Here is a 27,332-nt window from a genome sequence, read left to right on the forward strand (position 1 = left end):
AAAGCATTTTTAAGATCATCATACATCATCCCACCTACTTCTAAATGAATAAAGAGGATGCATGTATGACACAGAGTTGTTGGTGCTTCACTTCATGGGTTTTAATTGTATCCTGTCATTCTGGCTCAGTGTTTTTCAACCTCAATACTACTGATACACCAGACAATTCTTTGTTGTGGGGAGCTATCCTAGACATTTTTTTCTAACACCAGTTTGGCTGTTCTTCCCCTCAAAAGATCCTTCATAGATGAAATCATTTAGCTGAGTAGTAAATCCATGGACTAATAGCAAACTTACTTCCAGCAACAACTCAACTAATGCTGGAAAAATGCTGTCATCTGATGCTGCAAATTAATCAATCTCTTCCAGGGAAGTATAAGAGTTAAAAATTTCATGGTCTCTACTTGACACTATAGTAACTAGATCTTGATTAAAATATAAAAATAGATCAAAGCATAACAACAGAAGGCAACAGGTCTAGTTAATAAACAGAAAGGAATCATCACTCCATCAGGTTTAACCTTAATGAATAATGTAGTTAAAACAAATTTTTTTTTTTAAGATTCCATTTATTTGTCAGAGAAGAGAGAGAGAAAGTGAGTACGCATGCACACAACCAGAGGGAGCAGCAGACTCCCAGCTGAGCAAGGAGCCCACTGCAGGGCTCAATCCCAGGACCCTGGGATCATGACCTGAGCCAAAGGCAGATGCTTAACCGACTGGTCCACCCAGGCGCCCCTAGGTTTAAATTTCTAAAAAGAACTTTTAGTCAAATGGTCCATGTTCAGGACACTGGCTCTGTATAAATCATTCTATCTTTTAACATACAGAAGTCCCCCTTATCCATGGTTCTGCTTTCCATGGTTTCTATTACCCTTGGTCAACCATTCTCCAGAAGCAGATGATCCTCCTCCTGATGTACAGTCAGGTCAAGAGCAGCCTAACGCTACATCACAATGCCTACGTCACGCACCTCATTTCGTCTTATAACACAGGCACTGTACTGTCTCACATCATCACAAAGGTGAGTACAGTATAGGACGATGTATCATGGTTATGTTTTTTAGATTACTGTCACTGAAATATTTATAGGTAAAATATTTCTGGAATTTCCTTTAAAAAAAAACAGAGGACATAATAAAAAACATCGTCAAAATGGTGATAACTTCTGAAGCCAGATGACAGATGATAGATATATGGATTTACTTTTTTACTTTAAGTGGTGACAACTATTTAAATTGATTTAAAATAGCACCACCAACCTTACTGTGAACTGACCAAAATGCTTTAATATGGGTGATGTAGAAAAATAAACTAATGCATAAACATATCCTGTCATATAAATGCTCCTTACTTAATGATGTACTTAATTGGGTTTTAACGTCTGACATGCACAAAGGTCATAAATGAACTCTGTTTTAAAAAAAATACTAGATTATTTATGAAAGTGCAAAACATTTAATGTTTAGCCCAATTTTGGAGTTCTTCCCTTAGTTACTCTGCTCCATGTAAAACTCATTATTATCTTCCAACCAGGTCTTTCTTATTCTATATAGCTCAGCTGTCTCTTTTATGAATATTAGTATAATTTTCTTCAGTTACTTCTGAACAATCTTACTAAGAAAGCCTATGTATGCATAATTAAAGACTCAACAATAACTTTATTATTTGTTAGGCATAAGCTTTAAAACACATAATATTCAGCATAGAAAAACCTGGTTGTTGTAAAAAAAAAAAATTTGCTTTGTGCAAAAATGTGACAGAGATTCACCAAAGAGCCATACTTAAAAAAAAATTAGTAACTTAGTAATTTGAAAAAGAAATTGTGTTCTTCGTAAATTCAAAAAATATCACTTAAGCTTTTATAACTATGCTCCATATCTCACACTGGTATTTTATTATAATACAACCGTGAGGCTTCTTAATCTTTAATTAAAAAAAAATTGCCACTGTGATTTTTAAGAACAGGTTAACTTTAAAGTTGTTTGTATGTGGTTATTATTATTATTGTGTTTTGATCAAACTTTTCTGAGGTAACTACAGATTCACATGCAGGTTTAAGAGACAATACAGAGAGATCTTGTGTAACCTTTACCTGGTTTCCTCTAATGGTAGTATCTTGGAAACGTATAGTACATTGTTAAAATCAAAAGGTTGATAAGTGATACAGAACATTTCATTATAAGGATCCCTTGTGTTGGTCTTTTTATAAACATACCCACCTTCCTTCCACCCTGACACCCCCTCTTAAACCTGGCCATGACTAATCTGTTCTCCATTTCTCTAATTTTGTCATTTCAAGAAAGTCACAAATAGAACCGTACGGTATGCAATCTTTTGGGTTTGACTTTATTCACTAAGCATAGTTTTCTGGAGACTCATCTATGTTGTTGCATATATCAATAGTTCATCCCTTTTTACTGTTGAGTAGTATTCCGTAGTGTGGATGTACTATATAACTTTGTCTAACTATTCAACCGTTGAAGGACATCTAGGTTGTTTTCAGTGTTTGGCCATATTGTGAATAAAGATGCTATGAACATCTGTGTACAGGTTTCTGGGTAAACAGAAATCTTTGTTTCTCTGGGATAAATGCTCAGAGGTGCAACTGCTACGTAGCATGGCAGGTGAACGTCTAGTTTTTCTTTCTTTCTTTCTTTTTTTTAACATTTTATTTATTTTATTATGTAAGCTCTACCCCAAACATGGGGCCTGAACTCATGACCCCGAGGTCAAGAGTTGCATGCACTACTGACTGAGCCAGTTAGGTGTCCCTGAATATACAGTTTTTAAAGAAACTGTCAAACTGTTTCTAGAGTGGCCCTATCATTTAACATTCCCACCAGCAATGTATGAGTGATCTAGTTTCTCCATATCCTTGCCAGCATTTGGTGTTGTCACTTTTTTAAATTTTAGCCATTCTGATGGACGTATAGTGGTATCTCATGGAGGTCTTAAGTTGCATTTTCCTAACAGCTGGTTGACGAGTATCTTTTAGAGTGCTTATATGCCTCTTATATATCCTTTTTGATGAAATCTCTGGTCATGTCTTTTGTCCGTTTTCTATCGACTGATTTTTTTTTTTTAATTATTGAGTTTTGAGAGTTTTTTATTCTAGATACTAGTCCTTCGTTGGTATGTGGTTTACAAGTATTTTCTCCCAGTCTGTAGCCTGCATTTTCATCTTTTTACCAGGCTCATTCATAGAGCAAAAGTTTGAAAAGGCAAACATAGATTTTTCCTTCTATGGATCATGCTTTTAGTGACAAGCATGTCTATCACTACATCCTGAAGACTCTCTCCCCCCCCACCAAAGATAAATAGCTAAATGTTTTACATTTAACTCCATGATCTGATTTTAGTTTTTGTATAAGGTGTGAGACTCAGGTTCATTTATTTTGTCTATGAATGTCCAATTGCTGGAGCACCATTTACTGAAATGCTTATCTTCCTCTATGAGTTGTTTCTGCACCTCTGTTAAATTATTTGGGCATATCTGTGTGGGTCTATTTATTCTCTATTCTGTCCCACTGGTGTTAAGTATCCATTCCTTTACTGATATCACACAGCCTACGTTAAGGCTTGAAATCAAAGAGTGATTCCCCTACATTAAGGCTTGAAATCAAAGAGTGATTCCCCTACTTTATTGCTTTTCAAAATTGTTTTAGCTATCCTCTATCTATATTTTATAATAATACTGTCAGATAGCTACCAAAAAATCTTACTGGAACTTTGACAGGTATTGGGTTAAGCCTCTTTATCAATCTGTGAAGAAGTGACATCTTTATTAGATTGAGTACTCCAAACAATGAACATTGTATGTCTCCTTCATTTATTTATATCTTTCTTTCATTAGCATTTTGCAGTTTTTAGCATGTATGTCCTGTTCTGTATGTTATTTTTAGATTTATACCTAGGTATTTCACTTTCTTTTTGTGATTATAGATGGTATTGTATTTTAAATTTTGGTGTTCACTGCTATATACACAAATACAATAGATCTTTTTAAAGAGTAAACTCTATGCCCAACATGGGGCTCAAACTCACAACCCTGAGATCAAGAGTCACACACTCTACCAACTGAGCCAGCCAGGAGCCCCATATATACAATAGATTTTTATATATTTGTCTTGTATCCTGTAATTTTTTCTTTTTTCAGATTTTATTTATTTAACAGAGAGAGAGACACACTGAGAGAGGGAACACAAGCAGGAAGAGTGGGAGAGGGAAAAGCAGGCTTCCCATGGAGCAAGGAGCCCGATGTGGGGCTCAATCCCAGGTCCCTGGGATCATGACCTGAGCCGAAGGCAGACACTTAACAACTGAGCCACCCAGGTGCCCCGTATCCTGTAATTTTCTTGAACTCACTTATTAACTAGTGTGTGTGTGTGTGTGTGTGTGTGTGTGTGTGTAAATTCCTTGGGATTTCCTAGAGACAATCATGTTAGTCACAAATAAAAAGTTTTATTTCTTCCTTTCTGAGTTGTCTGCCTTTATCTCCCTTTCCTGCTTTATTGCACTAACTAGAACTTCCACCAATATCTTAAATAATGGTGAGAGCAGACATCCTTGTTCCCGATCAAGGACTAAAAGCATTTAGCCTTTCATCGTAAGTGTAATGTTAGCTGTGGTTTTGTAGATGCTTTTTTTAAAAAAATATTTTATTTGACAGAGAGAGAGACAGCTAGAGAGGAAACACAAACAGGGGGAGTGGCAGAGGGAGAAGCAGGCTTCCCGCGGAGCAGGGAGCCCAATGCGGGACTCGATCCCAGGACCCTGGAATCATGACCTGAGCCGAAGGCAGACGCTCAACGACTGAGCCACCCAGGCACCCTATTGTAGATGCTTTTTAATGAGCTGAGGAAGTATTCTTCAATTCCTTTTTTTTTTAAGTTTTAAAACATGTACAGGTGTTAAATTTTGTCAAATGCTTTTTCTGCACTGATTGCTACAGTGTGGTTTTATTTCTTCACCTAATTAAAATGGAGATTAGATCGACTGGTTTTCAAATACTGAACCAGCCTTGCATCCCTGGAATAAATTCCATTTGGCCATGATATATATATGTATGTACATGGGTATGATTTCATATATTGTTGAAAGTCTATTTGTTGATACTCTGTTAAGGAATTCTGCTTATACATTAATAAGAGGTATCAGTCTATACTTTTTTTTGGTACTTTCTTTGGTTTTGGTTATTATCAGTGTAATATAAGCTTCATAAAATAAGTAGGGAAATGTACCGTTTCTTTTTTTTCTGGGAAAAGATGCTGTAGAATTGGTGTTCATTCTTTCTTTAAATGTTTAGAAAAAAATAAATGAATGAGTGTATGTTTGGTAGAATTCTCCAGTGAAACCATCTGGACAGAGAGATTTCCTTTTAGGGAATTTTAAAATTATGAATTCAAATTTCCTTCATAATTATATAGGACTATTCAAATAATCTATCTCAGGGACACCTGGGTGGCTCAGTTGGTTAAGCGTCTGCCTTTGGCTCAGGTCATGATCCCAGGGTCCTGGAATTGAGTACCGCATCAGGCTCCCTGCTCAGAAGGGAGTCTGCTTCTCCCCCTGCCTGCCGTTTCCCCTGCTTGTGCTCAGTCTCTTTCTTTCTCTGACAAATAAATAAAACCTTAAAAAAAAAAAGGCAAATTAAAAAAAATTATCTCACATTAGTTGAGTTGTAGTAGTCTGTGTTGTTTTTTTTTGGCCATTTTATGTAATTTATTATATTTATGTATTGTTCCTCTGATGTCTGCAGGATCTGTAGTTTTATGTTCTGTTTTGTTCATGATATTGGTAATCTCTGCCTTCTCTCTTTGGTCAATCTTGATAGAGGTTTGTCAGTTTTAATGACCTTGAAAAAACACAGTATTTCATTCATTTTCTCTATATAATTTTCCTGTTTTCAATTTCATTGATTTCTGCTCTTACCTTTATTATTTCTTCTATTTGCTTTGGGTTTCTGAGGTGGGAGCTAAGATTCTTGATTTGAGACTTCTATTCTATTGCATGCATTTAATGCTATACATTTCCCTCTCTGTACTGAATTACCCGTTACCTATGATTTCTGATATGTTATAGTTTCATTTTCATTCAGTTCAATGTATTTTTTTAAAAAGATTATTTGACAGAGAGAGAGACAGCGAGAGAGGAAACACAAGCACGGGGAGTGGGAGAGGGAGAAGCAGGCCTCCCCCGGAGCACAGAGCCCTACTACGCTGGGCTCGATCCCAGGACTCCGGGATCACGACCCCATCCGAAGGCAGACGCCCAACGACTGAGCCACCCTGGCCCAGTTCAGTGTATTTTTTTTTTTCTAATAAAAAAACCGTATTTACTTAGAAGCATTCAGAATGTCAACAAAACAGCTGCAACTTTTTTTTTTTGCAATTACAGAGTGATATTCAGTTAACAGAACAACAATTATCTCGTAGAAGCTGCATCAGAGACAACTGAAGATGAAAAACTACCATCCCCATATATAAGTAATTTGTGCTGTGCACCAACAAGAACCTGCTTTAAATTTCCATGCCAATATACAGCCCCCATACTGTACCAGGCAAGGTTAGTGGCTATTGAAACTACCACCACCAGGACAGGGCTATCTTAAAGACACATTTGGTAGTGTGTTAACTATACAAAAAAAGACACTGTACAGTTTAAAAACAAATCTCACACAGCCTTACATTTCAGTTTTTTTCTTTAAAAGGAGTGAGTTGTGTACAGGGGGGTTAAATGCTTTATAGAAAAGGAAAAAAAAACTGCGCTAGAACCAACTTATTCATCATCATCTTCTTCTTCATCTTCCTCATCTTCCTCTTTTTCTTGCTCTCTTCAGCCTTGACAACTCCCTTTTTTGCCGCACCAGGCTTTCCTTTAGCTCGGTATGCAGCAATATCCTTTTCATATTTTTCCTTCAGCTTAGCAGCCTTCTTTTCAAAAGGCTGCTTGTCATCTGCAGCAGTGTTATTCCACATCTCTCCCAGTTTCTTTGCAACATCACCAATGGATCGGCCGGGATGTTCTCCTTTGATTTTTGGGCGATACTCAGAACAAAACACGAAAAAGGCCGAAGGAGGCCTCTTGGGTGCATTGGGATCCTTGAACTTCTTTTTTGTTTCCCCTTTAGGGGGGGATATAAGTTTTCATTTCTCTTTCATAACGGGCCTTGTCCGCCTTTGCCATGTCTTCAAATTTTCCTTTCTCTTTAGCAGACATGGTCTTCCACCTTTCTGAGCACTTCTTAGAAAACTCTGAGAAGTTGACTGAAGCATCTGGGTGCTTCTTCTTGTGATCCTCTCGGCAAGTTTGCACAAAGAATGTGTATGATGACATTTTGCCTCTCGGCTTCTTAGGATCTCCTTTGCCCATGTTTAATTAGTTCAGTGTATTTTTAAGTTTCCTTTAAGATGTCCGCTAGACAGAGAGAAGTGTGTTGTTTAGTTTCCAAGTCTTTGGAGATTTTTTTTCCAGTTATCGCTTATTGATAACCAGACTAATAGAACTGAAAGGAGAAATAGACAAATCCATAATCATAACTGGAGACTATTAATGATTTCTAGTTTAATTCCACTGTTTAGTTTAGTTCCAGATTTCTATTGGTTTTTGCTTCACATGTCTTGCAGCTCTATTGTTTGATATATACATATTTAGGATTGCTATGTCTTCCTGGTAGACTCATAATATCCCACTCTGTCTCTGGCTATTTTCTTTGCTCTTAAGTCTACTTTATTTGATATAAATAGAGCCACTTTTGTTTTCTTCTGATTAATGTTTGTATGATATATCTTCTCCAATAATTTTCTTTTCAACTTGCCTGTATCATTGTATTTGAAGTGAGTTTCTTATAGACACCCACGTAGTTGGGTCATGTTTTTTAATCCTCTCTGCCAATTATTTTTTGATTTGTGTCTTTAGATCATGTACATTTCATGTCATTATTGCAATGTGAGGGCTTATGTCTGCCACTTTGTTTTTTGTGGCTGGCTTTGGTTTTCTTTTTCCTACCTTTCTGAGGGTTAATTTGAACCTTTTTAAAAGTTTCATACTGATTTACCTATTGTTTATTAGTGTACCTTTTTGTATATTTTTTAGTAGTGACTCCAGGTATTACATTTATATACATAAGACTTAATATATAAATATAAAAAACTTAATCACAGTCTACCAGTGTTGTTCTTTTACCAAATCAGGTGAAGTGTAGTATAGTACAGTACCCTTACCTCCCCTGATATCCCTTTCTTCACCATGGTATTTCCTGTATGTACACCAAGAACACATTAGACATTATTGTTCTGCTTCACTTGTCAAACATAATTTGTAAGACTTAAAATGTTTTAAGAAAAATCTATCGTAATTATCCATACTTTTGGTTACTGGTGTCCCTTCAAAGATTCTTTTATTTCATTTCTGTTAGATAACTTCCATTAGCCACTGTTTTGTAGATCTGCTATTAATAAGTTCTTAGCTTTCTTTCATCCTGATAATGTTTTCACTTTTCTTCATTCCTGAAAGGTATTTTTGCTAATTCTACCATCCTGAAAATTATTCTCTTTCAGCTCTTGAAATTGCTGTGTATTTCTTTCTGACCCCACTGTTTCTGATGAGAAACTGCTGTCATTTGAATTGGTAAGTTTCTTACTGCTCTTGTCGTTTTTCCTTTGTCTTTAGCTGTCAGAGATTTGACCGTGGTCAGAAGTTTGGCGTGGTGTGGATTTATCTGGGTTTTATCCTGTTTGGAGGTAGCTCAGCCTCTTAAATCTAGGTTTATGTCTTCTGCCACACTTTGCAAGTTTTTGGTCACTGAGTACTTTTAGAGCCATCTTCTTTCTGCTTTCCTTCTAGGAATCTGATAACACAATGCTAGAGTTTGTGTTATGGTTCCACAGGTCCCTGATGCACTGCTCATTTTTTTTCCCCAGTCTATTTTCTCTCTGTAGAATAGACTGCGTAATTTCTATTTTTCTATCAATCAGTTCACTATTTCTTTCCTTTGTCCCCTTCATTCTGCTGTTGACCCCATCCACTGAGCCTTTTTTACGTTAATTATATTTTTTGTTCTAAAATTTCTATCTGGTTCTTCTTACTTGAATTACTTTTGCTGAGACTACTTTTCACTTGTTTCAAGAATGCTAATTTTTTTTTAAGATTTTTTATTTTTTATTTGACAGAGAGAGAAAGTACAAGCAGGGGGAGCAGCAGGCAGAGGGAGAGGGAGAAGCAGGCTCCCCACTCAGCGGGGAGCCCATGTGGGGCTTGATCCCAGGATCCCGGGATCATGACCTGAGCCAAAGGCAGACACTTAACCGTCTGAGCCACCCAGGTGCCCAAGAATGCTAATTGTTGAGGCATTTTTATGATGGTTGCCTAGAAAATCTTTGTCAGTTCTAACATCTCTGTCATCTTGCTGTTAGCATCTATTGATTTTTTTTTTTTTTTTCCCATTCAGTTTGAGATCTTCCTGGTTCTGGGTATGAAGAACGATTTTCTAATGACAGCTGGACATTTTGGGTACTGTGTTATGAGACTCTGGATCTTACTTAAACCTATACTTTTGCTGGTATAAGGTTTCTCTGACACCAATCCCACAGGAAAATGATGAGTATGGGAAACCTCATTGAAGTAAGCTGATGGTAGAAGCAGCACCATAATTTTTTCTGCCTTGTTTGGCCACAGTAGAATAGTTATTTTCTAAAAGCTTTCTGTCTTGCTAGGCTTTCCTGGTCCTTTGGCTAGAAAGTAGGCTTCTTTTTCCCCTCTGCACCTGCTGGCTTTTCTGGATTGCCAGTTTCTCTAGAACCCCATCTGAAGAAAACCAGGGGAAATCACTGCTGTGTCACTTTCCTCAGACCCCACGGCCTCTAAGCTGGTCAACCTACTTCCCTCTACCTTTCAGTCTTTTTGTAATTGTTTTACATACAATATTCAGAGTTCTAGCTGTACTTGGCAGGTGGAAGAGGTGAAAGGAAGTCTACTCCATTCTTCTAGATGCTGAAGCCCTTTGGTTATTGCTTTCACGCTCAATCAGTTCCTAAGTCATGTAGAGATTCAGATTTGATTTTGCCCTTTGTGGATCACAAAATGGTTCTCCACCTTCTCAAAATACTTGATCACGAAATATTTTTTGCTTTTAGGTAAAATCTCATGGAAGATTATATTATGTAATGCTTGTCTATGAATCTTTTAAAAATGGAATTCAAAAAGATTATTTCTTAATATCCTTGGTTTCTGAGAAGCAAATTAATTTACATAATTAAGTTCTCTCATGAGTATAGGAAATTCCTGCCCAGATCAAATTTAAACAATTATTTTTATTATTAACACAGAACTTCTGTAATAAGTACTGCCAAAACATTAATGGAATTTATTTAAGTGTTCAGCCAAATGAGAATAGTAATTCGCTGCTTACAAATACCTACTGTTACTAGTTAAGAATAAAGAAAATGAACACAAAGGCATGAGAAACAGAACTAGAAATCTAGGATTACTTTCTAGTATTTGATGTTTTGTCATTTGACATCACAGTATTTTTTTTTTTCTTTTTAAGTTTTATTTATTTAAGTAATCTCTACACCCAACACAGAGCTCAAACTCACAACCCGGAGATCAAGAGTTGTATGTTCTTCTGACTAAGCCAGCCAGGTGCCTCATAGTATGAGTTTTTTTAATCAAAATGTATTCAATTTTGGCCTTAGGGTTCTCAAAATCAATAATAATCCATAAGGATATGTTTCAGAGGTCCTGAAATCCTCACAACACATTGGCTTATTATGATTTCCAAATATAACACCTCTCTGAAACAGGCAGCTTGACCTATTTTAAAGTTGAACAAAGAGAACAAATTTCTCTCTGGGTTCACTATACAAAGTGCAATATTACTCTTGTATGTTATCAAATTGTAATTACTGGCAACAAGTAAAGCATTAATTGGTGGCTAGGAAATGTATTAAAGGACAGTCACAGAGCACCTCATCAAGTATAGATAAGTATAAATCATACTTTAGAATTTTCCAGTGAATATACCAATGCTATTGAACTACTGTAGTCAATTTCTAGGTTCAAAAGTTAATTAGAAGAGCCCCAAGTACATTCTTAATAAAAATTTACTCACTGTTTACTATGTTAAAGGCATAGTGTTAGCTGCTGCCTAACATCTTATTCTCTGCTATCCTTAGAAAAATGACATTTTAAAATCATTTATTTTTTAGAATCCCTTTTTGTAGCTGCTAAGATTCTTACCTAGAAGGTGGGAAGTAGAGCATTACTCTAGGCAAACTACTTATTTTTTTAGCATCTTTCCTGCCTTTTACAAAATAGACTGTAGCAATACTTTTACCTTAGAGGTAATTATCTACTCATCTATGTATAGTATATAAATACCATATCCAAATACAGAAAGCATAAAAAGAACATGATGTGTTCAGAAAACTTGTAGCAGTTCAGGCTGATCAATGGAAATAATTGAGACACTTTAAATTTTATTAAAGATGGCAGAATTCCCATGCTTTATATAATGTTACAAAGAAATAATATAATACCTTCCCTATTTAAGCAAAAGTAGAGAAAAATAGCTACAAATGTTTAGTATCTTGATACATTTCCAAATTTCATTAGTGTTCATTTTTTCCCTCTAGGACAAATATATGCAAAGATGTGTTAAAGCATTTTGGCTTCAGGGGAAGGCTCTGATTTAAGATGAATGTTACAAGGCAAGGCATTTCAAACAGAAGAAATTTTCCTACTCTATGATATTCAAAGATTAAAAAGCATATGGAAGATGTATCCATAAGTGAATATTAAAGTATACATTTCAATTAAGTGAGAAGATGATGAACATTTAAAAGGGACTCTTATTTACCTCTTCTACATTGGAAGCAGTCTTAGCAGAAGTTTCCATGAAGATAAGTCCATGTTCTCGTGCAAAAGCTTCACCTTCTTCTTTTTTTACTTCTCTTCTAGATTCTAAATCACTAAACATAGGAAATAAAAGGCCGTATTATTAACCATTACAGTATAAATAGAGGTATCTGTGGAAAGTGTACCAGAAGATTCAAAGTTGTGCTGACTATTCTTCCAATTAATTTTTAACATATAATAAACAACTGCATTATTTCGGGTATTATGAAGGTCAAATGGCTAGAACACAGTGCTTAGTGTCAACAAACAAATGATCCAAAAGGAGAAGGTTCTGAGTTAGAGTCCTAGAACACTAAAAGTAGAGAAACCTAAATGGAACACCTACCCAACATCTTGCTCTTGATTATAGTAGGTTCCCAAAGAAGGGAACCGTTTTACTCAAAATAATAATTCAAGAGAGTAGAGCTACACTAGTCTAATCTTTCAGCCAGACTGAGTCTCTATGAATGTGATTTAAAAATAAATCACATAATTTCCAGAAGCTCTAGGAAACTGCTTAATAAAATCCAAAGTACTAAAGACACATTAATTAGATTATTAATCTTGGTTTAACTCCTAGTAAAACTGTTAATAGAAAAAGGGAGAGTGAAACAAAAGTCTAAGCTAGAAGTTTTGGGGGAAAGCACAGTATTCATTTTTATCGTACGGAAACTGTATTAGTAAGGTGGGGGTAAAGTAGTGGTCTCTTTCAAGTGTGTTTTACTGTAAAAATTTTAAAACTTTATTATAAAGTATTTTTTATTACTATAAAATATTTTAAGCACACAAAAAAGGATGGAGAATAATAGAATACCCATGTACTTCCATCTAGCCCTGACATTATTTTGACACATTTATATCAGACTTCTTCACTGTGGAGAAATAAAATCAAGTTACAGTTGATTCGCCTCCTGTGCACCTGTCTGTTCCTGATCTCATTCTTCCCTCTTCCACCTCAAAGGTAACCACTTCTCTGTATTTGGTGTTTTCACTCTCTTGCATGTTTTTTATATGTATAATCATGTTTATAGCCAGACAATAGAGGGTTTTTCAGATGTAGCTATTACTCTGCAATGTGTTAATTTTGACGTGGGTCAAATGACGCTTTTGAGATTTATCAACGTAATAGATGTAGATCTAGTTTCTTAATGTTTTATTGCTATATTATATAGTCTACTGAATGAATGCAACACATTTTTAATTGTCCATTTGACAAAGTTATTTATAACTTTCCATTATTATAAACAATGTTACAATAAAAATTTATACATTTTTTTTTTGGTGTACATGTGCCAAAACTTTTCCCACGTGGTGAAATGTTAGAAAGTACTGTATTTCCCAAGTACCGTATTTGGTGTACATGCGCCATGACTCAGAACAGAAGAGAGAAAATATCAGAGTGTATTACCCACTGTTTCACGGAATTTTTGTTTTTGATGTAGATATACATATATTTGTGTACCAGGATACGATATAAAATGTATTTATTTTAAGTCAAATCAGAAAGCTCAAAAGCCATTGCACTTGAATATATACTTAGTACAAAGGCGCTTTCCAAAACAGTTGTGTAATTTATACTCTTAGTGGCAATGTGTGAAAGCTCCCATTGCATCACATCCTCCCCAACACATGGTAAGATCACACTTGTTAATATATGCCACTCGGATGAATGTGAATGGTATGGTACATTTATGTTAATTTTCCTTTAGTTCAGTATTAGTTTCATAAATGCCTATTATCATCATTATTAAATTAGAAATACAGAAAAATCCAAGAAAAGGAAATTATTCCTTCATTCAACAAATATTTACTGAATACCTTTTATAAGCCAGGAATTTTAGTAAGCACTTGGGATGTATTAATGAAGTCAGACAAGAAAGTGTACATTTCCAGTAGAGGACAGACAAAATATTGAGTAAAGAATATAGTATGTTAGGAAGTGGTACATGTGGAAAAGCAAAGTAAGCAGAATCAGGAATGCCAGGGAGAGGAGGAAGGTTACTTTATAGTGTAGTCACCCTAAAACTGACTGACTTAATCTTTCTTCTTCGGCCTGTTTTTCTACCCAAAAATGACCTTTCTCACATATATGCATAACCATGCTATATCTGCAATTTCGTGTCCTAATTTTCTTCACTTAATATTAGGATCTGTATCATTATATCTTTTCCACAAACACAATTTTTAGTGACTAATTAATATCCCATCACAATTCACTTAACCATTTCCTTCGATGATGAGGAATAAAGTGTAAAACTGGTACTGTGAAGTGTTTTACATGGGTTATCTCATTTAATGCACTTGACAGATGAGGAAATGGAGGAACAGAGAGTAGGTGAAACCACCAAGGTCACAGTCTAGGAAGAGCTGATGGAGGAGGTAGAATCACCATCCGGATCACTGTGCTCTACAAGGATTACTTTTTCTGATAATAACTGAAGAAGTTTTTGTCAAATATGGAAAAATACAAAGAAAGAAACTACCCATAATTTCAATTTCCATAGGTAATTAATATCTTGAATACAATTCTATATTATTCCTTTATTACTGGCTATTTCTTCCTACTGGAAGATGCTCATACCCACGACTGTATTTTACCTTTTTTTCATTTACTGTATATTGTGGATCATTTTCCCATTATGCAGTCTTTTACAATACTATTTTTACTGAGCATAAAGAATGGTGGTATTTTATGCAAACTGACATCACACAAATTAGGGATAAAACAAAACAAAGATGTTTAAAGTCTTATTCACCTAGTGTTAAGTTATATCACCGTTTCAACTTTACAAAATTCACCAGGAATTGGACACCTTTAAAGCTGGCTGGCCAGATAAGCTCTCAGTTATGTTTACAAAATTGTCACTTAGCTCATTATCAGTAACTGTTGTTTATGTAATTGAAACTTTTGAGTGATTTTGTAACTTTCACAGTTGTTATACTTTAAAAATAATTTACAATTTATAAAAATTCATCTAAGCATTTAGTGGTGCAAGTGCTCAAAAAACCATTCCTAAAATTCTGAAATGTTAGAAAGTCTGATATACAATATTACGAAGGGACCCACAAGAACGTGATATGCTGTTTAGATGCCCATGCTATGAAATACTAGTGGTAAGATGAGAACAAAAAGGAAGACAAACTAAGTTTACAAATACTATAGCACAGGTAGGGATAATATGCCCAACTATAATCTGAGGGCCTCCTGTGTGCCAAGCCCTATCCTGTATCTGGGGACAGACTACTCAGCAAAATAGACAAAAATCCCAAACCGCCACAGGCCTCAAAGAGCTTATATTCTAGTAGGAATAAAAAATGGGGGAAAAACACTAGCAACAGTGATGTGGTAACATGCTCCTGGAATTCAGACCCCTTATCTGACAGTCATTCTTAAGGGAAAATTAGCTTTCAATTACACAAAATCTTCAAGAAAACACCTCTCCCCTTAAGTACCCTTTATCCTATTTTAAGCTTATGGCATATGTTATTTAAACAATACTGTATTTGGGGATAAAATTATTGTTTTCCATACCATTATCTCTGATTGCATTTGCATTTGCAAATGTTATCTTAGCAGAGGGTTAAAGACTTGTACCTTTGAGGGACTATTCAAAACAAAAAAAAAAGGAAGTAACAATTTAGGATGCATGATCTTTTTTTTTTATCACACCCTTCTTTACTTCGGTTGTTTCTTCAGTTTTCCAGGCATAAATAAAACATTTAAACTGTTTTCATTACTTAATTATCCTTCTTTCCTAAACCATTCTCTTAATTCACACCCCCTTTTTGTTTAAGGTTTATATTATAATCCTTGACTATTTAAGAATTTTTCATCTTTGTAGACTCTGCTTCCTATTTCTTGTATAACCAATTTAAAATGCCATAGTAAGAAAAATCTGTATCATCTGTCACTCTGACTAGGTCACTGCCCTTCTCAAATCCCTTCACTGGCTCCTTACTGCTTAATGCATCTAATTCAAAAATTGCCTATTCCCTGTTTCCACGTCTACCCCAATTCACCTCATCTAATAATAATCACCTCATTTATCTCTGTTCATTCCCATTCACTCTTTGCATGTCATACATTCTTTGTTCCATTCTCCTAGTTTCTTCCTTAAAATGTCTTTCCATAGCTACTATATATACTCTTATAAGGGCCACCCACCTACAATCATTAGAAATACCTCTTGTATATAATATGCTTTTTCTTTTTTACATTTAGACTGTAAGCTCCTCATGGGCAGGAACAAAATTTAAGCCATCAGTAAGTTGCCACCCACCACGTCTGAGACACAAGGAAAACACTGGTAAGATTAAAAGTATGAAAATTCTCTTTATTCTCCAAATATTCTCCTCTTATTATTTCACACATCACCACTGAATGGTAGTATGAATACTTCTATATCACAAAGACTAAAGTTGCCCTACAATAGTCTTAATCTTAAAAGCTTTATTGAGATCATTTAAACGAGGAAAGAATAACCATGAAAGGCATTGAGCAAAGGCCAAGATGATAGATATTTCCAGTTACAAAGAAGTGATCAATAATTTGCCTTTTACAATTGAAATATCACTTAAGTAAATATTTTCTCTTATCAGCAAACCTTGATTTCTATTAAAATAACTCTTTCTAAAATTAAACCTATACAGTAAAATGCTATTTGCATTCTTACTATTTTTACAGCTTTATTGCAGTCTAATTGACATAAAAGAAACTGCACATTTAATATAAAATGATGAGTTTGACATGTTTACCTATGAAGCCATTCGCCTCCCATAGGTTTCCTCATACCCCATTGTAATCCATCCTTTCCTCCCACTCCCTTAGGTAACTAATGATCTGCTTTCTGCATTTTCCAGGATTTTATATAAATGGAATCACTTGATATGTCTTCATTTTTGTCTGGGTTTTTTCACTCAGCATAATTATTTTGAGATTCATCCATTTTGTTGCACATATCAATAGCTCATTCTTCTTTATTGCTGAGTGGTATTCCATTGTATGACTATATCACAATTTACCCATTCACTTATTATTTGAAATGTGGGTTGGTTTCCCACTTTTGGGCTATTACAAATAAAGCTGGTAGAATATTTGTGAATAATTCTGTGTGTGGCCCTATGAAAACATGTTTATATTAGATAAATATCTAGGAATGGAATGCCTAGGTAGTACGTTAGATGTTTACTTTCTAAAAAAACCATCAAATTGTTTTGCGATGTGGTTCTATCATTTTACATTCCTAAAAGCAGTATAAGGGTTTCAGTTCTACATCCTTGCCAACACTCGGTATGTTAATCTTTTTAATTTTAGCTATTTTAATGAATATGTAATGGTATATATATCATTGAGGTTTTTTTTTTTTTAAAGATTTTATTTATTTGCGTGAGAGAGTGACAGAGAGAGAGAGAGAAAACATGAGCGGAGGGGAGGGGCAGAGGGAGAAGCAGACTCCCCGTTGAAATGGGAGCCTGATGAGGTGCTCGATCTGGGGACTCCAGAATCATGACCTGAGCCAAAGGCAGACACCCAACCAAGTGAGCCAGCTAGGTGCCCCATCATTGAGGTTTTATCTGCATTTCCTTCAGGATTAGTGGTGTTAAATATTTTTATGTGCTTACTTGCCAACAATACATATCTTCTTTAATAGAGTGCTGGTTCAGATTTTTGCTCATTTAAAAAAACTGGGTTATCTTTTTATTAATGAATTGTACCAATTCTTCATATTAGATACAAACATTTTGTCAGATATAGGTTTTATGTTATAATATTTTCTCCTAGTCTGTAGCTTCTCTTTCATTTTTGAAACTTTTTTTGGGGGGGGGGCGTCTGGGTGGCTCAGTTGTTAGGCATCTGCCTTCGGCTGAAGTCATAATCCCAGGGTTGTGGGATCAAGCCCCACATGGTGCTCCCTGCTCAGTGGGAAGCCTGCTTCTCTCTCTCCCACTCCCTCTGCTTGTGTTCCCTCTCCGCTGTGTCTGTCAAATAAATAAATAAAATCTTAAAAAAAATGAAAAAATAAAACCTTTAAATAAAAAAAAAGAAACTTTTTTTTTTTAAGAGCAAAAATGTTCAGTTTTGTTGAATTTGAACCTTGAACAACATGGGTTTCAACTGCAAGGGTCCATTTACGTGTGAATTTTTTTCAGTAAAATATAGTATGGTACAGGGGAATGCCTGTGTGGCTCAGCTGGTCAAGTGTCTGACTCTTGATTTTGGCTCAAGTCATGATCTCCAGGTTGTGAGACTGAGCCCTGCATAAGGGTCCATACTGGGTGTGGAGCCTGCTTAGGACTCTCTCTCTCTCCCTCTGCCCCTCCCCTAAATTACAGTATAGTACTGCAAATGTATTTTTTCTCCCTTATGATGTTCTTAGTAACATTTTCTTTTCTCTAGCTTACTTTATTGTAAGAATACAATATATATAAGACATACAAAATATGTGTTAATCAACTATTTGCTCTCCGGTTTCTAGTCAACAGTAGCCTATTAGCAGTTAAGTTTTTGGGGAATCAAAGTTACATGCAAATTTCTGACTGTGTGTTGTTCGAGGGTCAAGTATACAATTGTTTTATCTCCCTTTTATGCCTTTCTTCTGTCCCATTTAAAAAATGTTTGACACATCAACAAAACTAAAAGGCAATCAATGGAATGGGAGAAGATATTTGCAATGACCTATCAGATAAAGGGCTAGTCTCTAAAATCTACAAAGAACCTACCAAACTCAACACCCAAAAAATAAACAATCCAGTTACAAAATAGGCAGAAGACATAAACAGACATTTCTCAAAAGAGGGCATACAAATGGCTAACAGACACATGAAAATATGTTCAACATCACCCATCATCAGGGAAATACAAATTAAAACCACAATGAGGGGGTGCCTGGGTGGCTCAGTCAGTTAAGCGCCTGCCTTCAGCTCAGGTCATGGTCTCACGCCCCATGTTGGGCTCCCTGCTCAGCAGATCTACTTTTCCCTCTCCCCACTGCTCTCTCTCTCAAATAAATACAGAAAATCTTAAAAAAAAAAAAAAAAAAAAGAAAAGAAAACCAAAAGCGCAGCAATGAAATACCACCTCACACTGGTCAGAATGGCTAAAATTAACTCAGGAAATAATGGATGTTGGTGAGGATGCAGAGAAAGCGGAACCCTCTCATGCTGTTGGTGAGAATGCAAACTGGTACAGTCACTCTGGAAATCAGTATGGAGGTTCCTCAAAAAGTTAAAAATAGAACTACCCTATGACCCAGCAATTATACTATTAGATGATTTGAAGGGGCATATGCACCCCAATGTTTATAGCAGCAATGTCCACAATAGCCAAAATATGGAAAGAGCCCAGATGTTCTCGATGGATGAATGGATAAAGAAAATATGGTATATATGTATATACACACACAATAGAATATTACTCAGCGTCAAAAAGAATGAAATCTTGCCATTTTGCAAAATGTGGACGGAACTAGAGGGCATTATGGTAAGTGAAATAAGTCAGCCAAAAACCAAATACCATATGATTTCACTTGTGGGGAATTTAAGAAACAAAATAGGTGAACACAGGGGGAGGAAAGGAAAAATAAAGTAAGATAAAAACAGGGAGGCAAGCCATAAGGGACTCCTGACTACAGGGAACTGAGGGTAGCTGGACTGGAGGTGGGTGGGGGGATGGGGTAAATGGGGGATGGGCATTAAGGAGGGCCCTTGTAATGAGCACTGGGTATTATATGCAAGTGATGAATCACCAAATTCTACCACTGAAACTAATACTACACTGTATGTTAACTAACTTGAATTTAAACAAAATCTTGAAAGGAAAAAAAAAATGTTTGACAAAACCAGAGTCACTAAAATTGTTTTCCTCTAGAATTTTTAAATATTTTTATTTCTTACATTTAGGTCCATGATTCACTTCAAGTTAACTTTTGTATATGGTGTGAGGTAAGGGTCAAGGTTCATTTTTTTGATACGTGGCTATTCAATTGTTCCAGCACCATTTGATGAAAAGATTATCCTCTCCCCACTGAACTGCCCTGGCACCTCTGTCAAAAAATTAACTGACTGTGTGTGTGTGTATGAATATACTTCTGGACTTCTCTATGTCTATCTATGCCAAAACTGATTACAGTACCTTATAATAACTCTTGAAATCAGTATAGTGAAACCAATAAATCCCCCAACTTTGGCTATTCTATGACCTTTGCATTTTCATACAAATTTTAAAAACAGCTTGTTAATTTCTACCTCCTTAAAAAAAGCCTAAAGAATTCTGATTGGGATTACAATGAATCTTTAGGTCAATTTGGGAAGACCTGCCATCTTAAAAATATTTAGTTTCCCAATCAATGAATACCCTATATCCTTCCATTAATTCAGGGTTTTTTTGTTTTTGTTTTTTTTTTTTTGACTGAAGGACTCTACAGTTAAGAAAGTAGTCATCTCACATAGGGAGTTTAGGAAGACCATGGTAACTACAGCTTACAGCTGCGGGATCAAATAGCTGTGAAAAAAATACTTTCTTAAAAATTATTTAGGGATTATTTATTTATTTTTAAAGATTTTATTTACTTGAGAGAGAGGGAGCAAGAGAGAGCGAAAGCAAGCATGAGCTGGGGGGAGGGGCAGAAGGAGAAGGAGAAGCAGGCTCTCCACTGAGCAGGGAGCCCGATGCAGAACTCGATCCCAGGACCCCGGGATCATGACCAGAAACGAAGGCAGACGCTTAACCGACTAAACCACCCAGGTGCCCCAGGGATTATTTATTTTTTATTGAGATATAACTGACATATAACACTGTGTAAGTTTAAGGTGTACAATGTGTTGATTTGATACATTTACATAACACAATATGATTACCACCAAAGGGGGTCTGCTTCTCCCTCTCCCACCTCCATCACATCACATAATTATTCCATTTTGTAGTGAGAAACATCTTTGTACATATTATGCTTTTCTTTTTCGTACTGGGACTATAAGGTCCTCATGGGGAACAACTAATTTTAAGTCATCAGTAAGATGTTACTCACCATGTTTCACACAAGGAAAACACTGGTAAGATAAAAGTACGAACATTTAAAAGTGCCAATTTTATTTGTTGCCACTGTAATTTTCAACTAAAATTAGTGAAAAAGTTTCCTACAATCTTTAAAGTTTAGAGAAACTATGGCCAAAAAACTCTTTTCCCATGTACTATTATTTTAAATGTAGAGCACAGGGACATTCATTGCAAATAATGCTCTCAGGAGTTATAAGATGAAATAAGATTAAAACAAAAAACCAACATTAGAATGACACTAATGTAAAGCCTTACTACTAAACAATATTAAAAGTATTTCAGAACTTTAAGTGGAAATAAACCTGAATAAGAGATGTACTGCATGAACTCATAATTCACATTAAGTCATAAAAAAGAGAAAAAGTATTTCTCTGAGTTCTGCACACATATTTCAACTGTGAAGTATTTAAAGTAATTTGGACAATATTTAACAGTGACCCATCCTCCAAATAAATCAGTGGGTTTCCTTTCAATTACTAATCAGATGAACTTCCTTCAGATTATTCTTTCAAGTTTACCTTCCAACAAAAACTATTTCTTACAATAATAATGATGATGATGATGATGACAATAATGATTTCCAACAAAGCTTATTATCCATATTTTAAAAACCAAAAGAAACATCTTAGGATTTTCAAAATTTTGTAATTTAAGAAACCAGTAACTTAAATTTGGACAAACGTGTAAGATAAGCAGTTACTGCATAAACACCTATCCACAGTCTTCATTATTAATACAAAAAGCTTTAAATTAGTCTTTTTACCTTTTATTTCCAATAAGCATAATGACCATGTTGGAATTGGAATGCTGGCGGGCATCCTCTAACCAGGTTGTCAAGTGGTTGAATGTATCTCTCCTAAATACAAAAGAAAATTTGATCACTATTCTCAAAGTGTTTCCCCTAGTAGTGTACAATGAACAGTATACATTCCATTAAAGGTAACTATTTTTAGCCGTATACACTTATGTAATGAGAAACAGATCTCAAGTACAGTATCTGGAAATTAAATGTAACCTCGCTTTGGAAAATTCCAGTGTATAAACAATATTACCAAATTGATTAACTTGGGGGTGCTTATTTATATAAGAAAACAATTTCGTTGCAGATCTCTGTAGTAAATTTAAATTTATTTAAAGACACACAAGTTTTAAAGTCAGATAGCCAGGGAATAAAGGCAAAACCATACTTTTATAACTGGCAGTCATGTTTATTTAAAGAAAGTCTCTGCACTGACCAAATGAACAGATACATTTCCAAGTTCTCACCTTGTAATATCATACACTAGTAAAGCCCCTGCTGCACCTCTGTAATATGACCTCGTGATGGAACGAAAGGACTCTTGCCCTGCCTGTGAGGAAAGAAAAGGTTGAGAGTTTTCTTTAATAAAAACTGTCGTCTACATTTTCTTTTTATTCATATATAGAATATGGGCAGGTAGGGAATGAGCGTGTAAAGGAAAAGAAAACTTCACCAGTCTCTGGAAAGAGTCACAAAATACCACTATTGCTCAAAGTCAACCAGACGCACATGCACCCCCCACCCCCCCAACAAGACCTCTAAACCTTTTTTGGCAATCCCTGACAACCCAATTTACTGAATGGCTTCACAATACATGAATCATTATTAGGACACAGAATGGACTCCTAGCAACTAAGCTCTGAAGACAAATTTGAAAGGAAGCAAATAACCCAGAGCCTCACATTTGAATTCAATAACCCACTCCCTGGGGCAGCTGTTGACACTAGAATAAATAAAGTCCATTGTAAATAAATGATGAATGACATCTTTACGCCCACCATCTGCTGGTGTAAAGGTTGTTGGAAGGCCAAGGATGCAGATTTTATCAGTTATATCATAAACTGCAGTGAGCTTTCAACAGTCATCAGATGGAATTCTTTGAGCAATCATTTTATTATGAAAAACAGAAAATGGTTCTGAATTTAATTTATGTATTTCTTTCTCCACACGTAATCAATTTCCTCTGTATGTGATATATAATGCTTGTCAAAAGGCAACAGGATGTAGAAGTCATCTTTATATCCACTTGTGAAAACAGACTTCCGAGATCATGCAAAATTAGTTAATTTCTCTCTTTTACTGGTGGCACTAATGTTCTGGTTTTTAAGAAGGCTGGTGAGGAATATCCATACTGCCTCTGAGTTTAAAATTGAGACGGCTCTTATCAAAAATACTTTTGCGTTTTTAATCACTTTTCTACTTTTGAGAAAAAAATATGTAAATTAAGTAAACACAAAGCCAGTTTTCACAATTTTTGCATTCAAATCCACTAACCCGGAAAATATTCATGTTTGGATGCTGAGTTTTGATCTTTCAGTGTAACTACTAAGCCCTTCCACCCCTCAGAATTCACACAGACAGTTCAAGTTCTGCCTTGTTCTAACACTCCACACTGTAATTCCTTGTTCTTCTTGGCCCTCGCAACATACCCCCTCCCTCCCATGCTCCCCCCACCCAGTGCCTAGCACTGGGGGAGGCACACAGCAGGCATGCACAGAAAGCCTTTCCAATGAAAGAATGAATCCTAATGTCTTAATCAAGTGCACAAAATGGTCATTACTCCATCCCACCTAAATAAGTGGACATCAGTAAAAACTAACATGCTAAGATACAGTAAAAATAACTTCTCTTAAGTGGAAACTAAAGATTAGGCCCTCTCTTGGTAACTTGCAAGCAATTCTGGCACTTCGAATAATGTCTTATACTAAACTGAAAACTGAGAAAGCCATCACACAAAATAACTGTACAAATAACCAACTCATTTCATAGTTTGAGGTTAAAACATTAGATGATACTAGTTGGAAGCACGAAATTTCATTAAAATTATTTTTGTATAATTTATTGAGATGTAATCTTTCCAAAAAAGTTCTTTTAATGAATCCAAGTTCAAAATATAAGCATTATGGGAATTTCTTTTTTTAACTGCTTAGCACGGGAAAACTAAGGACTACATTTTTAGGAGATTTATCTCACTGGGAATTACATATGCCAACTAAAGAGTCTTGGTAATACAAAAAAGGTAATTTTTTCTTTAGTTAGTGATCAGGTTTGAAGCTCTAAATATTGAGAAAAGGCAAAAGTCCTTTAAAACAATCTTGCAGGGGCGCCTGGGTGGCTCAGATGGTTAAGCGTCTGCCTTCGGCTCAGGTCATGATTCCGGGGTCCTGGGATCAAGCCCCACATCGGGCTCCCTGCTCAGCATGGAGTCTGCTTCTCCCTTGCCCTCTGCTGTTCCCCCTGCTTGTGCTCTCTGTCAAAAATAAATAAAATCTTTAAAAATAAAATAAAATAAAATAAAACAATCTTGCAGGGACATTCTGTGAGATGAGTTAAAATGAATACACTGTCAAGAGGAACACTACTATAAGATTTAAAACTTGTGTTTATAGCTCAGATAAAAAAAGTAGTAGAAGGGAAAACATTTTTATTATTTCTTTTTAATATTTTATTTATTTGTCAGAGAGAGAGGGAGCGCGCACAAGCAGGGGGAGCAGCAAGCAGAGGGAGAAGCGGGCTCTCCGCTGAGCAAGGAGCCCAATGCGGAACTCGATCCCAGGACCCTGGGATCACGACCTGAGCTGAAGGCAGATGCTTAACCGACTGAGCCACCCAGGTGTCCCGGGAAAACAGATTTTTAAAAAGGAGAACAGCACATGTCTATACACCATTCTCATTCTTCCTGTATTGTTTTACCAAGAACATGTTATAATATGAAAATACTGCATATAATGGATCACTTTATACTGAATCCAATCTGGTTTTGCCTACCATTACAAATTAAGCAAAAACTCGAGCAAACAAAAATCAAACATTCCAAGTAAGGTCTATGAACATAACTGTGCATCTTAAAATCTATGTTTACTTTAAAATAAGCAAAGATCAGTATTCAGAATAGTTTCTGAATTCTTGAGGCCTGCCTGGTAAGGAAGACACCCCACACATTGGCCTAGTCTCTCTGTTAATGGTATTGATAGCCTTGAAACAAATCTTGCCCAGTTAAGTCAACCTAACATGGGACTCGAACTCATGGCCCCAAGATCAAGAGTAGCATGCTCTACTGACTAAGCCAGCCAGGCACCCCAGCCCATACCTTTAAAAGTGATTTCCAACTGCCAGATAAAGATCCCCCAACTTCACTTCCCCATTTGCCTGAGTCTTTCTGTTGCCAACAGTTATTTGTGGTAGCCTGGCTGGAAATTTAACTCCTCCTCTTCTCCTGTTACCTCCGTAACATATAACTTTACACAACAGTAAGCTACTGCTCAAATATTTCTAAATACCCTAGCTTTAAGTCTTAAGCTCTTGGGAATCTGCTATTTGTTTCTCTAGAACTTTATCTTCTTCTTCAATAAAAGTCTTGTTCATAAAGCCAGTCTGTTTTCCTGATATCCTGCTCATATTCTGAATATTCCTGCTTTTGGGCTTGTGTAACTCTGCCTGAAAAACTATTTTCCTCCACCTACCCAATTTCCCTTCTCCTTGAGGACCTGTTCAAACTCCCTGATTCTCTCACAAAGCTAGGAAGCTTGTCTACTACAGCCCGTAGTTACCCATTTCTTCTCACATACCTAAGAGCACTTCCATGTGATCATTTGGTTCTAGTACTGTTGATTATATAAAAGGTAACACACTGCTCAAATGCTGGTCTTCTTTCCTCTTTAGTTCTCTCTGAGGGGAGCCTAACTCAGAATACTGAAGTATATACAGTAGGCACTCACATTATGTTTTCTTGACCGATCCCAAAGGGCCAATAAAGTTAGAAAATCGAGGTTTGTGAGAATCAGTATTACATAATACCTCTACTTTCATTGTTAATGATTTATCTAACAATTCCAGCTACAAAGAACCCAGCCAAGAACCAAAAAAAAGAAAAGGATTTCTAAGTAGCCAAACAAGTTGTCCAGTGCCCAAGAATAAAATCTCGGGTACTTTTTACTAAAGATTCAACTTAAAAATCTAGACCTGTAATCAAGGAACTGCTATCATTCAGGAAAAAAGATTTTGAAATGAACACACATGAACAAGACTTCTGTTTTGGATGACAATAACATTAGTAAAAGTCAAAGTGAGTTTTAGGCTGCCTGGGTCCACAGCAAGATAAAAAGTCAACCTGGACTATTTAAGTCTAGGCTTTCTAAGGGAGTCTCCTGCAGAAACAAAAATGTATCATCCTGAGAAGAGAAACAGGATTGTAAATATCTAGAAAGAACAGCGATGTTAAATTCTTTAAAAAATTAAGCATATTTACTTTGAAAAAGAGAGGATTTCAGATTCTTTTAACACTGCCGTATAAGAAACTGGAGACTACAGGTGGGAAGTAAACATTAGTGTAGAATGAAATGTCTTAAGATAGTTTCCCGTCCCTGTAGTTGTTCAAGAGAAGGCTGATGAATAGCTGCCGCAGGAGGCGAAAGCCTCTCCACTCCTGGGCTTGTGGGGCTGGGAGTGGGGAGGAGTGGCAAAGGTGGAACTGGGTCCTGGTGCTTGGTCCCAAGGCCCTTTCCCTGGTCGCACTGAATTCTGGTCAGCCATCCTTGGCACCTCACTGATATAAAAAAACACTCATTGTTTGGGGGTAAGAAGTTGGGTATAAATGGATACATTTTACAAAGGACCAAAAAAATGCCTGTGATTTGCTGAGAAGGTACTTTCAGCATACAGGTTGCACACAAGTATTTTTATACAGTTCCAATGTCCCATTTGAGGGGGAAAATATTGGTAAATCTAAAATCTTTTGAGGGAAGTTGAGCAGAAACATGGACTTAAAACATCCATACTACAAATCTGGGGGGAGAGAATAAAATTTATTTGGATATACTAGGAAGGCAACTGAAAATCTGACAAAAAACAAAAAGAGGAGTAAGAATAAAAAAAGGCGGGTAAAGGCTGGATGAGGGTCTAAGAGTGAGAATGGACTTCTTAGGCCCTCGTTCCATCAGTCAAAGAGTAAGAACTGGGTGCAACTTGTTTTCTTCTTTGACTCACCCTGACAGAGACTAAGAATATCACACATTTGACTTTTGACCAAAGAAAAAAAGTTACACAGGGCCAAAGGAAAGTGCTTTATGGGAGGCACTGATAAACTGTTACCACTGCCTGCAGCAAGGCCTCTGGGGAGGATCTGCTGGCAACTATACTTACTATTTTCAAAGCAAAGCAAAGATGCTGGATGGTGGATGTGGCAATTTTGCAAGGAAAACTTTTTACTTTTTGTGAATGGAAATGGATATACAGTGGATGACAAACATCCCAAGATACTGGGACTTAGTCACTGGGGGAAAAAATCATTTCTTTAAGGCTGATGAAACAATAATATTTGGCAAATTTTTGTCGGAAGGATCCTAGGATGGTTTTGTAAAT

The 27,332-nt window shown here is 36.1% G+C and overlaps 1 protein-coding gene and 1 pseudogene across 1 annotated transcript in view; both read right to left on the reverse strand.

Annotated features, from left to right (window-relative positions):
- RAB2A (RAB2A, member RAS oncogene family) overlaps positions 1-27,332 on the reverse strand; it is an 89,786-nt gene that overhangs the window by 16,959 nt on the left and 45,495 nt on the right. Inside the window, exons 4-6 of the mRNA XM_028108837.2 lie at positions 22,220-22,302; positions 21,717-21,809; positions 11,861-11,972 (exon numbers count right to left, since the gene is read on the reverse strand). Of these exons, the coding sequence (XP_027964638.1) occupies positions 11,861-11,972; positions 21,717-21,809; positions 22,220-22,302 (288 nt within the window). The remainder of the gene's footprint in view (positions 1-11,860; positions 11,973-21,716; positions 21,810-22,219; positions 22,303-27,332) is intronic.
- LOC148164635 (high mobility group protein B1-like) lies at positions 1,958-7,529 on the reverse strand (annotated as a pseudogene).

Source organism: Eumetopias jubatus, unplaced genomic scaffold (genome assembly GCF_037043125.1).
Source record: "Eumetopias jubatus isolate StellerSeaLion01/CBP00866 unplaced genomic scaffold, mEumJub1_p1.0 scaffold_4, whole genome shotgun sequence".
Lineage (NCBI taxonomy): Eukaryota > Metazoa > Chordata > Mammalia > Carnivora > Otariidae > Eumetopias > Eumetopias jubatus.